General features: G+C 45.1%; 1 protein-coding gene across 1 annotated transcript in view; it reads right to left on the reverse strand.

Moving 5' to 3' along the window:
- Nucleotides 1-18,879, reverse strand: part of STIP1 (stress induced phosphoprotein 1) — a 98,208-nt gene that overhangs the window by 13,830 nt on the left and 65,499 nt on the right. Inside the window, exons 10-12 of the mRNA XM_082270700.1 lie at nt 6,107-6,231; nt 2,671-2,707; nt 1,196-1,299 (exon numbers count right to left, since the gene is read on the reverse strand). Of these exons, the coding sequence (XP_082126826.1) occupies nt 1,196-1,299; nt 2,671-2,707; nt 6,107-6,231 (266 nt within the window). The remainder of the gene's footprint in view (nt 1-1,195; nt 1,300-2,670; nt 2,708-6,106; nt 6,232-18,879) is intronic.

Raw genomic sequence — 18,879 nt, forward strand, 5'->3', positions numbered from 1 at the left:
AGTGCCTTTACTGTTTAAAATCCAGTAATACACTGTTTAACCCTGCACATGCTCAGTTACTCTCCATTCTTAGGTACTGCTCAGTCTGTAGAGGCAGAACTGCCGACAGCCCTAAATCAGAATTAAACCCTCCTATCCTTCACAGCCAAGGCAGCTGCTTCTACCATGGTGCTGCACATGCGATTGGTTAGGACACCGGCCATTTGATGGTTTGACATTTTGGTTAAGGACACAAACAAAATGTGACAGTTCGCAGCTTTGGCATTTCAGGACTAACAGTTTTTGAAACCGTTAAATCGATGGGTTTAGTCACGCTTTATGATTTACTGCTGTTCATGGGCTCTGGGCTTCAGCAAAATAGCAGCCTCCACCAAGAAGAAACAGAAGCAATGCTGGAGGCAATTTACAGCATACTAACTTTGGCAGCAAATTATTAATGTGGAATCTATATTCCTTGTTAAAGAACATTTTCTATTGAGTGGTTATGGGTAAAGATCCGCTTTAAGGTGTATTGTTACTGTAATGTCCTTTGATACCCATACTATACCATATAAAATTATATTATACTAAAATGTTAGGATCTGTAGGGAGTCAATAACTGATGTTAAAATACTTTAAAGTATTAGATGCACTATAGTGTCTTATTAGGAAATTTTTTTTTTTTTTTTTAAATCAGAAGGAGAAGAAAAAAAAAAAAAAAAAGAAAATGCATTTTCCGGATTGTAAAAAAAAACAAAAACCACACACATTTGTCCTCTATTGGGCAAAAAAAAAAAAAAAAAAATCAGCTTAATCACCCTAATTGGAATTCAGGAGAACTCCCTGGAATTTCAGTTCATAGAATTGTTCCAGGTCTGTTAGCACACTTCCCTTCATCTGCTTTATTAGAATACATCATTTCCTGTTACAGATCCCACGCAGGCTCTGGGCAGGTCATAGCTGCCAGAGCGGGATATGCATGAATTTTGGGGTCTGTGAAAAAGGTGAAAAGGAAGTTGGCTGGAAGAGGTTCATTAACCCAGGGTCTAGAGGTATCAAGCATGTGTCCTGTACTGTAAAATTAAGATAAGCACAGTACTCTAGAGAAGAGAATTATTGTTGTGGTGGCATGTGAAACCTGTGCCTTGTTAAATTTCCAATTTGTAAAAATAAACAAGAGTGACAAATATGGAACATTCTAAACCGCTTACTGTACCTTGCATGCAGAGTCCAGCTCCAATGCTTTCTGATAGGCATCCATAGCCTTGGTGTAGTCTTTCATGGCCTCTAGCGCTGCAGCTTTGCGAGTGTAGCCTTTAACTGAAGGAAAGAATATGAAATCCCATATGTTATTCTGTGCCCTAACAGACCAGGAAGTCCATGTCGCATTCCCTTTACACACAGATGGGGACGAGCCTCTGAAGGAGTACATCTTATGGGAAGAAGCAACTTTAAATTAGTGTCCAACCTATGTATTCAGTGAAGGACATGGAAAATACATCCATGGCAACACATTTGGGCTATTAGTGTATCTTAAAGTGTTACTAAACCCACAACAGTAAAATCAGTCTGTATATACAGTAAAGCATGCTTGTTATACTCACTGTGAAACCTAAGGGGTTAATCCTCTGCATTGTGTACAAAGGCTGTTTGGTCCTGTCCTCTGATCCTTCTCTTCTTTCATGTCCCCTAATCATTTCCTAATAGTACAGTTTTTTTCTTGGGAGAGTGCATGTGATCAGCATAGGACCAATATGCACTGTCTAGACAGAGGGTCATCTTTAGTAGACAATTATGAGAGAATGAAATCTCCTCCTACAAGTTTTAGCCAGACACTGATAGAAGTCACAAGACTGCTCTAACTGCTGATGGGAAATTTAACAGTTTATATTTACTAAAAATAATTTCATTTCCATATTCTGTGTACTTGTGGGAGACCAGATATAGTGAAACACAGGGTGCTGGGTTTATTAAAACTTTAACATACCTGGTTGGTAGGTGTAACATAGGTGGATGGCCTTTTTTTCCCCTCTCTCTCTCAACAGTTACCAGCTACAGCACTGGAGTTTTAGGTGGGGAAATCTCAGCTATATTGTTGAGCAACATGGGTGTGTATGTGATGTTGATAACCAATGTTAAGCTGCAGTGATTCCATTATCAGATCTTTAAATTACTGACACATATGAGGGTACAGCCTTGAAACATGCCAGCTGTGAGCATACTACTTAAATAAATGGCGCCATTGGTAATGCACTAGAGGCTGGTGTTCTTTTCTTACCGTTTGTTATATACACACACACACACACACGTTAACCTTGACACTACCTGCCTAGAGCTTGCATATTCTCACTGTGCCTGCATGGGTTTCCTACCACACTCCAAAGACATGCTGGTAGAATAATTGGCTCCTGTCTAAACTGGCCCTAATATGTGCAAGTACGGTATGAATTCGAGTTAGTGACCCTAGATTGTAAACTCCTGGAGGTGCAGGGACTGAAGGGAGTGTACAATATATATGTGTAAACCGCTGCGTACATTGACAGTGCTATAGAAGCACCTGTAATAAAAATACTAAATAGTTTCCAACATACAAATGTATTCTGAAGATGCTTCATTCCCAACGTTCACGATTACTGAAAACATCCCATGCATTCATCCTCCAAATTCTGGAAAAGCTTAGTGAATACTTACTGAATGCAGGCTCTAGTCGAATACATTCTTCACAGTCCTGTAAATAGAGAGACATATACTTTATATAGGATATGTACAGGACAGATGACTTTTAAAACTTCTCCCGATGACAACTTCGTACAAAAATCTGCTAGTGTATGGCCAGTTTTTGTACAAACATCTGATGAATTGACTAATAACAACATTTAAAAAAAGAGTACTTCAAAAAAAAATCGTTTTTAACATTCGATTTTGGAATGAATAGATTTTTCGAAGGAAAACCCTATACATTGTTAGAAATTTGTTTGAGAAAGGTTTCCTTCCTGCTCCTTTGAATTTTTTTGTGTCCCTGCATTCAAAAGCTACCATCTATTTAACACCACTAACTATTTAAAGAAAAAATAAATAAAATTATAGAACATTTTTAAAATACACAATTAAAAAAAAAAAAAAAATTCTACTACTGTATAGCTTTAGGAGTGCACAAAAACAAAGCTGAAAAGTAAACAGTTAAATTGTGTAAAGTAGTAGTGCTGGCACAAAACACAACTGGTTCAGATTAAAAGTGGCCAGGGCAAAAAATTGAATTTTTGTAAGAACTTTCCATAAAATTATTTTCTCTGAGTCCCATGACAAACGCAGCCTATTCCAATTTTCATCACAATTGGGTAATGGCGTTCTCTGCAGGAGCAGGCTAGGTAGTGGAACTTAATTAAAAAGCTTTAACTAGACACACCTTAGAGGCTGTCCCTCTCGACATTACCCTCAGAGCTTACTAATCAGTTTTTCACAAACAACCCCAAAATAGAGGGGCGGGGCTGCGTCTGTCAGAGGGTTTAGAATTTTTGTAAGAACTTACTGAAAAATTCTCTATTTTCTCTTACATCCTCTGACAGATGCAGCCTCTTCCAAGTTTCATTACTATTGGGATGTCCCAAAGCAGTGCAGGTGTGAGAAAAGACAACCAACAGAACGGTAACGTGCCGACAAGGTCAGAACAAAAACGTGGTCAACAGGGCAACAAAAGTTCATCCAACAGGAGCTAACCCCAGAACAACAAATTCACCCCAAGAAGAGAAAACATGTCTCTTCAACAAACCGCAGCGCTCAAAACCTTGCGGCCAAAGGAAGCATCCGAGGATGCCATCAAATCAATCATGTGGAATCTTGTAAAAGTGTGCACAGACGACCGAATTGCCCCCGTAAACACCTGAGCAACCGAAGTCTGATGGCGAAAAGTCTAAAAACGGCACTCAGCGCCCCAGTAGAATGAACCCTCACAGGGAATGGAGGAACCTGACCCTCTAGGGAATAGGCCTGGACAATAGTCTGTTTGATCCACGTGGACGCAGCCGAACCCTTACGAGGTCCCTCAGGAAGGACAAACCGGGAATCAGACTTCCAAAAGATTCAGTGGGCGACAGGTAAACCCTGATCGCCCGTACCACATCCAGCTAAGGCAAGCAAAGTCCTTGGGATGCAGGGGCGTCGCACAAAGCAAAGGCAAAACAAAAAAATATTCAATGAGGTGGAGGGCAGACACCACCTCAGGGAGAAAAGATTGGTTGGGTCGCAGAACAACCGTAACCCCATGAACGACCAGGGAAGGCGAACGGTAGCGGGAAAGGGATTCCATGCGCCAGTCCACCGGGTCCTTAAACACTGGAGAGTTCTCCACGGGTACAACCGTGGACTTATTCAACCAGGAAACAGTGTGGTCCACCTTAGGTGACACTGTCCAGCGGTTGGAAACAGTCTGCAAAGGGGTAGCAGTGTTGAAAACGCTTGGGCACCGCCAGCACCTGCTTAATGCGCCGCCATTGTTCATTCAAATCATCGTGAAACTCTTCGGGGCAAGGGAAAACCTGACCCGACTTCTGGGCTTTGCGGGAGCCGAAGACAACCCGCTTCCCTGACTGTGTGGGCTCATCATCAATGTGAAAAGTCTCCCTGACTGAGCGAATCAGTGCTTCCACCAAAGCGCAGTTCCACGCTGCAGCTGAGGACGACTCATCCTCCTCGCCCTCTGAGTGTGAGGAAAGAGATCTTTCAGGGAGGGCAGTGTCCATGGCAACCACATGCTCTGAATCAGAAGATTGAGAGGGCATCGGCCGTTTTTGAATAGGAACTTGTGACATGACCAGATCAACTTTGGACGCCAGAGTTTCAATGGCTGCAGACAGAGATGCTAGGGAATGCGATCCGGATGTCCCGGATGCACACACACACAAGATCAGTGGGGAAATTATTACTCTGGGACTCCATGCAGGCAAAAAAAAAAAAAGTACACTGGTCCTTTAAATCCGCGATAGCGGTCCGCACCGCCAAACCACGCTACCGCTGGAATCCCCCTTTAGCTAGTAGAAAAACTGATAAGAGCTAAATGTGTCTGAAGAATGCCCAAAAGGACTAAAGACCCCCTTACTGTGCCAAAACTGGATCAGCAACCGCACTCCACGCCGTCTGCAGCAAGTGAAAACTCCTGGGAGGAAGTGACCAAATATCACTAGAGGCCGAAACCCCCTGAGCAACAATAACATGGTGCCATAGGAAAGTACAGGAAAGGTACAGGGAAAATGGCCGCTGCCCATACAGTGCGGCCTGCCCACATATAAGATGGCGACCGAAAACGGCGCCAAACACACAGCAAGGCTGAAAATAGCTGCTGCCCATACATTGATGCAGCCTGGCTGCCCACACCCAAAATGGTGGCTGAACACGGCACCAGCAATCAGGAGCCCAGGGAACAAGGCCAGGGGGGATCTTACAGAGACTGCAGCTCTGAAATCCCTAGAAGTGGGCCCAGATCTCACCCACCGATGACTGTCCCAGGGACACAGGGGGCAGTATCACTCACCATACCACGGACCGCGGGCTCCGCTCTGAGGCAGCTCACCTCCCACCATGAGTGGGGGTGCTGCCAGCCAACTCAGGGCGTTCCAGGGTGATGCGCCCCAGCGAAAACCTCTGTTCGCAGGCTCGCCCCATCCATCGGGGCACCGTCATGGCGAGGCCTGGGCAGACAAAAACCGGCGAGGCCTGGGGAGACCATAAGGATCTATACTATCCAGTGCGAAACCGCAGCCCGGCTGTCACTTGTAGTTCACCAGGAGGATCCCCCTGACACTAGCTAGCGATAGGGAGTAAAGAAAATTAAACAAACATTTCTCAAAGAAAATAAAAAACTGAGACCGGAAACCCAGCAGGGAAACCTAGGTCCTACTCCTAACACTAGGCAGCAAGAAACTGATTAGTAAGCACGATGTGTTTGGGGTAATGTCTGAGGGGACAGCCCCTAAGGGTGTGTCTAGTGAAAAGTTTTTCTAATAGTTACACTGCCTAGTCTTACTCCTGTAGAGGGCGCATTACCCATTTGTGAGGAAACTATGAAGTGGCTGCGTCTGTCAGAGGAACGTAAGAGAAAGCACATTTTTCTAAACTATACCCAACAAATCACCTTAAGGGCAAGTTGAAACTCCAGCAGTTTGGTGTAGCAGGCTGCTCGATTACTGTACAGTTTGGCATCTTTTGGATTTCTCTTAATTGCTTCTGAGTAATGTTTCACTGCTTGTGGGTAGTCTCCTACAGACAGGAAAGAAGACAAAAAAAAAAACCCCACTCCGCTCATTAATATTACATTACATATACTCTTTATACAGTAAATCTACTCACACCCTATTATCAAAAGTATTGTGATGCCTGCCTTTACACGCACATGAACATTAATGGCGTCCCAGTCTTAGTCCATAGGGTTCAATATTTAGTTGGCCCACCCTTTGCAGCTATAACCAGCTTGAATTCTGGGAAGGCTGTCCACAAGGTATAGAAGTGTGTCTATAGGAGTGTCTGGCCATTCTTCCAGAAGCACATTTGTGAGGTTACGCACGGATGTTAGAGAGAAGGCCTGGCTCGCAGTCTGCGCTAGAATACATCCCAAAGGTGTTCAGGTTGAGGTCAGGACTCTGTGCAAGCCAGTCAAGATCTTCCACCCCAAACTAGCCCATCTAGGTCTTCACGGACCATGCTTTGTGCACTAGTGCACAGTCATGTTGGAACAGGAAGGGCCAACCCCAAACTGATCCCACAAGATTGGGAGCAAGAAATTGTTCAAACTGTCTTGGTATACGGACGCCTTAAGAGTTTACTGGAATTAAGGGGTCAAGCCCAACCCATGAAAAACAGCCCCACACCATAATGACTAACTAAATGATCCACTAAATGACTTTGACCAGTGCACAAAGCAAGGTCAATAAAGACATGGATGAGCGAGTTTGGGTGGTGGAACTTGACTGGCCTGCAGAGTCCAAAACCTCAACCTGATAGAACAACTTTGGGATGAATTCGAGCAGAGATTGCGAGCAAGGCCAGCTCTCCCTTAGTGCCTGACCTCACAAACGTGCTTCTGGAAGAATGGTCAAACGTTCCCATAGACAGACACACTCCTAAACCTTGTGGACAGACTTCGCAGAAGAGTTGAAGCTGTTATAGCTGCAAAGGGTGGGCCACCTCAATATTGAACCCTATTGACTAAGGCTGGGATGCCATTAAAAGGTAATGTGCGTGTAAAGGCAGGCGTCCCAACACTTTGGACAATGTAGCGTATGCGATCCCGGACTATAGGCTCCGCTTACAGCGGCTTGCCAGATGCCTATGTTGGGAATGACTACCTCTTGTGCATCTGCAGGAGTGATGTCATCCCGTGCTGGCCAATGAAGATTGCCAAAAACCAGCACATTGTAGAAGAGGCTGGCAAGTAGAGTTTTAACCCTTTAGCTTACTTTGGCAGACCAAGCTGTCCAACAAAAGTGGCAATTAGATGGTTAAAATATACAGAAGGGAAAACAATTATTTGATCCCTTGCGGATTTTGTAATTTTGCCCACTTACAAAGAAATAAAGGGTCTATAATTTTTATCATAGGTGTATTTTAAATGAGAGAGAAAATCAACCAAGAGAAAAAAAAAAAAAAAAAAAAAAAACACACGATACAAAAATGGTATACATGGAGTTGCAGTTCAGTGAACTAAAATAAGTATTTGATCCCCTACCAACCAACAAGTCTGACTCCCACAGAGTGGGTACAGTGTGTGTTCAGGTGGTACACAGATTAGTCCTGTCAATTTAAGAAGGTACGCCTAACAACTCATTAGGTGTATTTAAAAAATCTCACCATCATAGGCAAGACCAAGAAGCTGTAAAAAGGACATCGGGGACAAGATTGTAGACCTGCACAAGGCTGGAATGGGCTACAAGACCATCAGCAAGAAGTTTGGTGAGCAAGAGAACTGCTGGAGCGATTATTTGCAAATGCAAGAAATACAAAATTAACCATCAATCGCCCTTTGTCTGGAGCTCCATGCAAGATTTCACCTCATGGGGTAAGGATGATCATAAGAAAAGTGAAGAATCAACCCAGAACTACTTAGGAGGAGCTTATGTTTGGTGACTGTAGTTCCGACTTGGAGATCATTCACAACGTTGGTAACATAGTACACCCCCATAGATTGAAATTCTACAGCACCCACAAGGTCTCCTTCCTCAAGAAGGCACATGTACAGGCCCATCTAAAGTTTGCCAATAAACATCTAAATGATTCAGAGAAGGATTGGGAAGAGCTGTGATCAGAGGAGACCAAAATTGAGCCACTTGGCATTGACTAGATGTGTTTGGAGGAAGAAAAAAAAAAGCTCACTATGACCCCCCAAGAACACCATACCTACATTTAAGCACAAAAGATGGAACTATTATGCTTTGCAGCTGTTTCTCTGCTAAACAAACATGCTGACTTTGCCGCATTGAGGGGCCAATAGACGGGGACATGTAAAATCTTGGATGAGAACCTCCTCCCCTTTAGCCAGAACACTGAAGAGGGGTCGTGGATGGGTCTTCCAGCATGACAATGGCCCAAAACATATTGCCAAGGCAACAAAAGGAATGGCTCAAGAATAAGCACATTAAGGTCATTGAGTGACCTAGCCAGTCTCCAGACCTTAATCCTATAGAAAATGTATGTAGGGAGCTGAAACTTCAAGTTGTCAAGGAACCTTGAGGCTACAAGTACTACAGTTTTGCGTGGGTATCAAATACTTACTTAAAAATATTTTACTCAATGAATTGCAACTTAATTTAGAACATTTGTATTGTGTTTTTTTTTTTTGGATTATGGTTGATGTCTTTATCATTTAAAATACACCGTTGATAAAACTTATAGACCCTTCATTTCTTTGTAAGTGGGCAAACTTACAAAATCTGCAGGAGATCAAATAATCATTTCCCCCCCCCACTGTACAGTGCTCCGCATAAATGAGTACACCCCAACAGATTGGTCAAAAAACCTTTACTTTCCTTTCAGACAAAACATTTTCCATGGGACAATACAAAATACTCCCACATATGCGGCCCATTGATTGCAATCAAGATTTGTAATTTGCACACAAGTATATTTCCTAACAAATTCATTTAAGACCAGGTCGCAAAAAAAAAACAAACAAAACACCAATAAAAGTTTTAGGCCCCGTTCACACTGGGGCGACGCTACTTCGCCGGGCGACCTCACAGGTCGCGTCGCGCTGCTCACACCGCGACCTCGGAGCGGCCGGCACGGACTTCATGACATTGAAGTCAATGCAGGTCGCTCCGGGGTCGCCCCAAAGAAGCTCCGGACCCTTTTTCTAAGTCGGAGCGACTTGTGTCGCTCCTATTAGAACGGGTCCACAGCTTCTCTGTGGAAGGCGACCTACGGCGACATGACATAGCTAAGGAGCATAGCTAAAATTTTCAACAAAATCTTAACAAGAATTAATCTAATTATTCATTAAACAGGTGTCCAGCAGACAGTGGATAATAAAAAAGAGGGCATTACTTAAGAAAACCCCTTCCCATTTCATGCTGTCAGCAATGGCACCACATGGAAGAGGAATGCCTGAAGGCCTGAGAAGGAAAAAACCTTTATTTACACAAGAAAGGTGAAGGCTACAAGAAGATCAGCAAAGCTTTACTCATCAGTCAGAATATTGTAACAAAAGTGATACAGAAATGTAACAAAGATGGAACTGCAACCATCTCAAAAAGATGTCCAGGTCATCCCTGGAAGTAAAGGCCCCTTTCTTACGGGGTGGATCTGCTTGGTGGACTCGGTAGCGCTGTGGGGAATTGCTCCGTTAATCCCCGCCCAGAAGGCGGATAACAGGTCAGTCTCTGCTCACTGTGCAGAGATGGACCTGTCAGAGTCCCACTCTCTATGGGGAGATCGAGAAGGAAGGAAAAAAAAAAAAAAAACGACGACAGCATGTCTGTTTTCATCCAATCCGAACCGCTGGATGGATGGCAAACATCTGTTTTAGGCGGATCAGATGACAGACGAGTGTCAGTGGCCACATCTCCGCTGACCTCCACCTCTCCATAAAGGAGAATGGGTGGCTCTTTCAGGTTTGCCTGCAAAAACGGATCAGGCGGACCCGATTGGTCCGATCGTGTGAAAGGGGCCTAACACCTCGACAGGAGCGTCTTCTGAGAAGGGTTGGAGAAAAAAAAAAAAAAAAAAAAACTATGCAAGTTCACTGCAGTTAGCTAAAGTAGTAAGCCAAACTGGGGCGATAGTTTCCCATGACACAATATGTTGTGCACTGAAGAGGAACGGCATGCATGGGTATCGTCCATAAAGGAAACTTCTAAAGCCCGTGCACAAAAAAGCCCTCCTAGTATTTGCCAGGGCCCATGCTGAAAAAAAAAAAAAAAAAAAAGTGACACTGGGACTCTGTACTGGTGTCGGGGAGCTTCATTTCATTGATGAAATCAAATTCACGGATGTATTGCTCTATATTGAAAGAGAAGATGCTACCATTACTCCATGCCATTGGTTGTCATGCACTTTTCCCAACATGACAATGATCCAAAAACACACATCTAAGGCCACTGTTAACATTTCTGAAGAACAGGGTGAACATGATTCAATGGCCAAATCTCCTGATCTGAAGGAGGAGGAGGTTGCAATATGTCTAGTCAACTTTGACTAGACCCTCCCCTCTGACCAATTACTATGTTATGTAATATGATGTATGCTAATATTTACAACATCCACATGTATTGTGTCTCATATATATGTTGTACATTTTTCTTCTAGTAACCATAACTGATGCTTGTATAAACCCCTCAACTGCCCCTGAGGAAGCGGCTATTGCCGTGAAACGCGTCGGGCTACAGTTTTGGGCATCATCCGTCTTCACACAGATACTAACCAGGGGATTCTACTTCTGGCTGGTTAAGGGTCTATAGTTGTTTCCATTAGCCCCTGTTTAAGATACGACATTACCATCTGCATTCAGTTTCTTTTTTTTTTTTTAAACGTTTTTTTATTGAAGGCAAAATAAACATGGTGCAGCAATATGCAGTGTGCATTCAGTTTATTACAATATGGCTTGTATTCTTCTTGTTTTTAAATCTATGCTTTAATACTGTTTTGCCTTGTTAAATACAGTATACATTTTGTGTTTTTTTTTGTTCTAAATAAAATTATTCATACAATATCTCTGACATATTTGTCTAATGACGGCACCCTATTAGAAAGTCCCTTCTATGCACCCCTCCCATGTTCTCTTTCTTTCTACATATACAACTGGGACGTGGTGCCTCTTTCCCTAAAACTTTATCTTTTGAGCTTGTCCCCCTCTTTTCGTTCTATTAAAAGTTGTCAAAATGTTAGAAATTGTTCTTGTAGTCATTGAGATACTGCTTATAAATAAATTTTACTTTTCAAAAGGGGTGTACTCATTTATGCTGAGCACTGTATATCTCAAATTTAGATACAATAGGACTGATAAATTAGCAGGGTTGCAATGTTTACTATTTTGTATTATTACTCCAAGCTTGGCTTTTTTCAGGTTGTTAAAGTGGTTGTAAAGGCTCAAGGATTTTTACCTTCCAGCATTCTATTCATGAAGTTTAAAAAAAAAAAAAAAAAAAACCTGTGTGCTGCTCCCCCCACAGCCCCCCTCCCTAATACTCCCCTGAGCCTCCTATGGATCCAGCGATGAGCATGGGAGCCTTGGCTGACCCCCACTGCTGTGTCTCGGCCAACGAGGAGAGACCCGGGTCAGCCGAGGCTCCCATGGGAGGCCATTGGCTCCCACTGCTGTCAATCACTACCTGTGAGCCAATGAGGAGAAAGCAGGGGCGGAGCCGAGCAACAACTGTCTTATAGGCACACAGCAGGACTCAGTAGCGCGTATGCACGAGTCAAGAAAGAGGAGCCAGAGGCACCTACAGGGAACCTGAGAGGAAGCTTTTTTTTTTTTTTTTTTTTTTTTTTTTTAAACAAGCCACATCTTAATATCACTTTAGCACAATGTTTACTAGCAGAATGATACATACCCCCTCCCATCAACATGACAGTGCAGTAACACCTGAACACCTTCAAATTCTCCACCTAAATACAGTACAGAACGTACTGTACAACATAATTTTACAAAGATAAATTTCCTAGGCAGAAAGAAAATGTCAGGAAAACAAAATTGACCCCATGTGCTCAGTGTTTAAAGATACTTTTTACATCGGAGTACTTCATGCATGGGATAAAAGATTTCAGTATTATAAAGCATAAAGATGGTCAGAATCACAGGAGTTCATTGGGCAGACTGTTGACAGCGTACAAAGCTCAAAACCGACAACCCCAGACAATGACAGAACTCATACTGACAACTAAGTTTGCCTACAGACGTATAAGGGCGATCAGACATGCATTCACAATCTCATTGCCCCTAGACTTCAGGATGAAGTGATTAGTATATGAAAAAGGAAAGTTCTGTTGATGTGAATGGACAGGGAAGAAGAAAAAAGTGATTGGCAGAGCTAGAAGATGCTGACGACACTCTCTTTAACCACGAAAGGACCAGGTCTTTTTCTGATACTTGTTTACAAGTTAAAAATCAGTACTTTTTGCTAGAAAATTACTTAGAATCCTAGAGAAGAAAATGGAGACCGCTGCAATACTTTGTCACACCGCATTTGCGCGGCAGTCTTACAAATGCAATTTTTTGGGAACAAAATACACTTAATTAAATTTAAAAAAAAATGAAAAAAAACAGTAAAAGTTAGCCCAATATTTTTCAATAATGCAAAAGAGGATGTTACGCCGAGTAAATAGGTACCCCAACATGTCATGCTTGAAAATTGCGCACGCTTTGGTACTTCAAAATATCCATAGGCAACGATTTAAAAAGGACTACTGGTTACCTGTTTAGAGTTACAGAGGTCCAGGGCTAGAATTATTGCTCTTGTGCCAACGATCGCGGCGATACCTCACATGTTTGGTTTGAACACCGTTTACATATGTGGGCACGACGTGCATATACGTTCGCTTCTGCACTCAAGCTCGAAGAGACAGGGCACTTTATTTTTTACACTGTTCCTTTAAAAAAAATTTTAGATCGCTTTTATTCCTATTACAAGGAATGTAAAACATCCCTTGTGATAGAAATAAGCAGGAAAGGTCCTCTTAATGTGAGATCTGGGGTCAAAAAGACCTCAGATCTCACATCTACAATTAAAACAAAAAAAGTCTGCAAGCCGCCCATAAAAGTGATCCCGCTGGGACCACTTTCATGTCAAAGCGGACCGCCCGCTGTTTAAAAAAATACCGGGGATAAGCAGATATAAAACTGCAGCGGGCAGTCCGTAAGTTGTTAATAGGTAAAGAGCATTTAGGGCAGTACGCTACCCTGCCTATTCTATAGGTCTGAAAAAGTAGGCAGCTGACAGGTTTAAGGGGTAGCAGAACAAAGCAACAGGTTTACTTTAAAGCAGGATAAAACCCAAAAGCAAACACTTATTATATTGCAGTTTACTAATGCTTAGATGTGGCGGCTTTTTATGCCCCCTCCCCCTTATTTTAACATGGCCTGGGCAACAAGTCTGTTTTTTCAAAAGGACAGACTGTCCTGCAGATGCAGGAGTTAAGAGGGATTAGTCAAACCATTTACCACTGACAAGTGTACTTACAATGATCAGCTTTTATTCATGTAAAACCAAGAAAAAAAAAAAAAACCTGAAAAACTGTTTCTGTAGCGGTTTATAGTGTGAGCTGGAGCCTAATTTCATTCCATTTGTTAGTGCATCTATATCTGCTAGTACAAGGGTCTTCAAACTATGGCCGTCCAGTTGTTCAGGAACTATAACTCCCATCATACCTCGTCATGTCTATAAATCTCAGAGTTTTACAATGCCTCACGGGATGTGTAGTTCTGCAACAGCTGGGAGGACCATAGTTAGAGGATCCCTGTGCTAGTACATCAATAGGTAACGCTGCCATACTCCCAGACTAAACGGCTGTTGTCCAAAAGGTACCCCCTGTGATTCTTCAAAGGGGAGATATTCTAATACAGGTGGTGTTACTGGCAAGGATCACAGGTGATAACAACCTAAAACAAAAACAGAAGACCAGGTGGAGGCCTATACAAACCTGGGAAAAATAGATAACCAATTCTGAAAAGCCCAAAAAACCCTATTAAAAAAGAGAGCCTTGATAAGAAAAAGGTGATACCTGGACTTTAAGCCAACCTCATGAGAATAAATCAGAAGGGTTCAAAAGGCCATTTTTAGAGAGCCAAACCCAGATCCCATGGAGTTATTGGTGGTCATATTGGCTGGCCCTCTCATGTAGCCCCCACCTGTACAAAGGCCTTCATCAAAGAATAAGAGGCAAGGAGTCTGCTACAGGATAGCAAGGTACTTTAAAATGGTACCAAGAGTGAAATACTGATCCAGGCTCAATTGTAAAGAGAGCAAAAAAAAAAAAAAAAAAAAAAAAAAAAAAAACGGACGACCAAATTGAATCATAAGGTTCTACCTAAAACACAATTTTCTGCCTTACTTACTGCAGCAAAAGGGAGTACACCCCTCACATTTTTGTAAATCTTTTATTATATCTTTTCATGTGACAACGCTGAAGAAATGACACTTTGCTACAATGTAAAGTAGTGAGTGTACAGCTTGTATAACAGTGTAAATGTGCTGTCCCCCCAAAATAACTCACACAGCCATTAATGTCTAAACCGCTGGCAACAAAAGTGAGAACACCCCTAAGTGACAATGTCCGAATTGGACCCAATTAGCCATTTTCCCTCCCCAGTGTCATGTGACTCAGTGTTACAAGGTCTCAGGTGTGAATGGGGAGCAGGTGTGTTAAATTTGGTGTTATCGCTCTCTCTCACTCTCTTATACTGGTCATTCGAAGTTCAACATGACACCTCATGGCAAAGAACTCTGAGGATCTGAAAAAATAGAATTTTTGTAAGAACTCTGTCCTCCGACAGTCGCTGCCCACTCATTCATTCTGCACGTCTGGGTATGGGCCTTCTCCACAGGAGTAAGCTAGGCAGAAGATTTTGTTAGAAATAATCACAAAACCTTTGTATTGACACACCTACGGGGGGCTGTCCTTCTGGTCAATACCCCCAGCTAGCCTCATTCTCAATTCAGTTCAGTAGTACAGAGATCCATGAACCCCAAAAGAGGAGCGGCGACTGTCAGAGGACTCCGAGAAAAGAATTTACAAAGTTCTTACAAAAATTCTATTTTCTCTTACGTCCTCTGACAGTTGCCGCCCACTCATTCATTCTGCACGTCTGGGACGTCCCAAAGCAGTGTAGATGTGAGGGGTGGGAAAACGCAACCTTCAAAGAGGCAACGCAGCACCCAGGTCAGGGAAAATAATCTTTTCTGAACCAGAAAACTGGGCAACAAAAAGCTCAACAGGAGCGAACCCAGGAAAAACAAACAAGAAAGAAACCCCAACAGGAGGGAACAGGTAAAAAAAAAAAAAACTAACCTGTCTCCCGTAAGGCACTGCTGCACTCAAAACTTTGCGGTCAAAGGAGGCATCTGCTGATGCCAATACATCAAGTTTGTAAAATTTTGTAAAAGTATGCACGGACGACCAGGTCGCCGCTTTGCACACCTGAGTCACCGACGCCTGATGGCGTGAAGGCCCAAGATGCACTAATGGCTCTGGTAGAGTGTGCTGTGACAGGGAAAGGCGGAACCTGATCCCCAATCGAATAGGCCTGCACAATCGTCTGTCTGATCCATTGAGAAATGGTTGCCGCAGACGCAGCCGTACCCTTCCGAGGTCCCTCGGGAAAGGACAAAAAGACAATCTGACTTCCTGAAGGATTTAGTAGACGACAGATAGACCCTGATCGCCCAGACCACATCCAAGGAATGCAAGGCAAACCCCTTAGGATGCTTAGGCTTTGCACACAGCGAAGGCAAGACAATGTCCTCATTGAGGTAGAAGTCTGAAACCACCTTTGGAAGGAAGGACTGATGAGGTCGCAAGACCACTTTATCCCTATGAACAACCAGATAGGCGGAGCGGCAGGACAGGGCCGCCAACTCCGACATTCTGCGAGCAGATGTGATCGCCACTAGAAAGGCAACTTTCCATGACAACACAGGCAGAGGAATCTCTGGGATGTTCTCAAAGGGAGGACGTTGCAAAACAGACAGGACCAAATTCAGGTCCAGAGGGGGCAAAGGTGCCCTCCTAGGGGGAGCCAGATGGCGCACCCCTTGAATAAAGGTGCGGATCAAGGAATTTGACACCAGGGGACGCTGAAACAGAATGGCCAGAGCAGACAACTGGCCTTCAATCATGGTCAGCGCGAGACGCTGATCCACACCAGATTGCAGGAAAGCCAACACCCTCGCTACCGAAAAGGAGCGGGGATGAAACCCCTGCAACTCACACCAGGCAAAATAAGCCTTCCAGGTACAATAATAAACCTTCGCAGAGGAAGCCTTCCTGGCCTTGAGTAAGGTAGGAATGACCACCGACAAGAGACCCCTGTTTCTAAAGACTTGGCTTTCAACAGCCACGGCGTCAAAGCCAGCGACCGTAAAGCAGGATGGAAGATCGGCCCTTGAGACAGAAGATCGTCTCGAAGCGGAAGCCGCCAGGGAGGCTCGATGACCATTCGCATGATGTCCACTTCCCGATCCGATGCGGCCAATCTGGGGCCACCAGAATCACCAACCTCAGTCCCGAGACCAACCTGTGGAGGAATCTGAACAACAACTGAATCGGGAGAAGGCATAAATCAGTCGACCAAGGCACCACCAACGCGTCTGAGGCGTCCGCCAAAGGGTCGCGCATTCCTGCCACAAACCTTTCCACCTTGTTGAGATGAGACACTAACAGATCCACATCCAGGGATCCCCACCACACACACAGCATCTGAAACACTTCCGGGTGTAGGGACCATTCCCCCTGGTCCAGGGTCTGGCGACTCATAGTCCGGGCTGCCAGTTCTCCACACCTGGAATGTGAACTGCCAAAATCCCTGGGACCTGCGTCTCAGCCACTTCCTTGGCCGCCTGGGCACTCCTGGTGCCCCCTTGGTGATTGATGTAAGCCACCGCCGTTGCATTGTCCCTCTGTACACGCACAGGGCAGCCCTGAAGTCGATCCGACCAACGGAGCAAACAGAGCCTGATTGCCCATAGTTCCAAGGCATTTTTCGGCAGGTAGGATTCCTCCTCCGACCAAATGCCTTGGGCACACAACTTGCCCAGAACTCCACCCCAGCCCGACAGGCTGGCGTCCGTGGTGACCACAGTCCACAGCAACAGACGGAAGGATTTACCTTCCGTCAGAGCCGGAGAACGGAGCCACCACAGGAGATCCGATCTCACTTGGGGGGGGGGCTTAACGACATTCTCCTTTCCAAAGACTAAGGATGTCTGTCCCACTGGACCAGAATCTCCGCTTGAAGAGATCTCGTGTGAAACTGTACAAATGGGATCACCTTGAAAGCCGATACCATCAAGCCAAGGGACCGCATGCAGGTCCGAAGCGAAGAGAATTTGTTGTCCCTGAGGGACCTGACCCCGTCCTGCAGGATCCGGAGCTTGGCTTCCGGAAGAAAGACCTTCGCCTGGGCGGAGTCCAGAATCATCCCCAGGTAGGGAAGAGGAACCGAAGGGGACAAAGCCGACTTCTGAAAGTTGATGGTCCACCCAAAATCCTGGAGCGAAATCCGAAATCTGTCCCGCTGTGGAACCGGGACGACCACCCCTTGGGCGAGGAGATCCTGAACCGCCCGGCGGAGATCCCGGAAACGATCGGGAGTTAAATGAAGGTTTGAGGGAAAGAACCTGTCTGCGGGGCGAGACCGAAACTCGATTTTGTACTCTGAACGAATGAGTTCTTGAACCCACCTATCCTGAACCTTGGACAGCCAGGGCTCGGGAAACAACGCAGATGTCCCCCCCACCCCTGAGTCGGTGAGGGCGTCCCTTCAGGACAAGGTGGACTCACCCAGCCATGGCTTCTTCTGGCCACCAGAGGCCTTGAAGGACTTCCCCTTGTCCTGAAGGCACAAAAGGACCCCTGGTTAGGTTTAAAGGAGGGACCCCGCTTGGCGCGGGACGACTTACCCCTGGCCACCTGGGGCAAAAGAGTGCTCTTGCCCCCAGTGAGCCCTTTGATCAGTTCATCCAGAGAGTCCCCAAAAAGACGACTACCCGCATAAGGGATGTCAGCAGTGGCGGCCGGTGCATAGGGGGCGCCAGGGCGCCGCCCCCCCTGAAAAAAGGAAGAAAAAAAAAAAAGATAAAAAAAAAAAAAAAAAAAAGATTGCAAAACGAGCAATAAAGTTTGAAAAAAAAAAAAAAATTGCGTTCGCCGCCGCCAGCCGATGTGGAGGGGATGGGGGGGTGGGGTTACCACCCAGAAGAGGCGCCGATTGGCTGCCTTCTGGGGGGCGTGGGGGGCGTAACCTGGGCGCAAGGCAGATTCCTTGGAAACCCCCACTTCGTGGATTCCTGGCTGTGATTGGTCCAGCCTCCAGCCTGGACCAATCACAGCATCCAGGACATCCAACGCTGACCCCGCTGACGTCACTCGCAGCAGTGGACCGGACCGCGGGCGATGGAGTCGGGTGGACACCGGACGGGAGTGACGGCGGCACCGGAGAGGAGACCAGACCACCGGAGGTCATCTGCTGGAAGAAGACATCACCACCGGTGAGTCCTCGTGGTCCTCCTGTCCTGTCAGTCCTCCATGACCATCCATCCAGCTTTTCCACCGCCATCCCCCTATGCTCTGCCTCATCCCATGAGTCATGGGATGAGGCAGAGCAGAGGGGGATGGCGGTGGAAAGGCTGGATGGATGGTCATCATGGGCCATGACCATCCATCCATCCAGCCTTTCCACCGCCATCCCCCTCTGCTCTG

Source organism: Pelophylax lessonae (genome assembly GCF_965119305.1).
Source record: "Pelophylax lessonae genome assembly, chromosome: 10".
Classification (NCBI taxonomy): domain Eukaryota; kingdom Metazoa; phylum Chordata; class Amphibia; order Anura; family Ranidae; genus Pelophylax; species Pelophylax lessonae.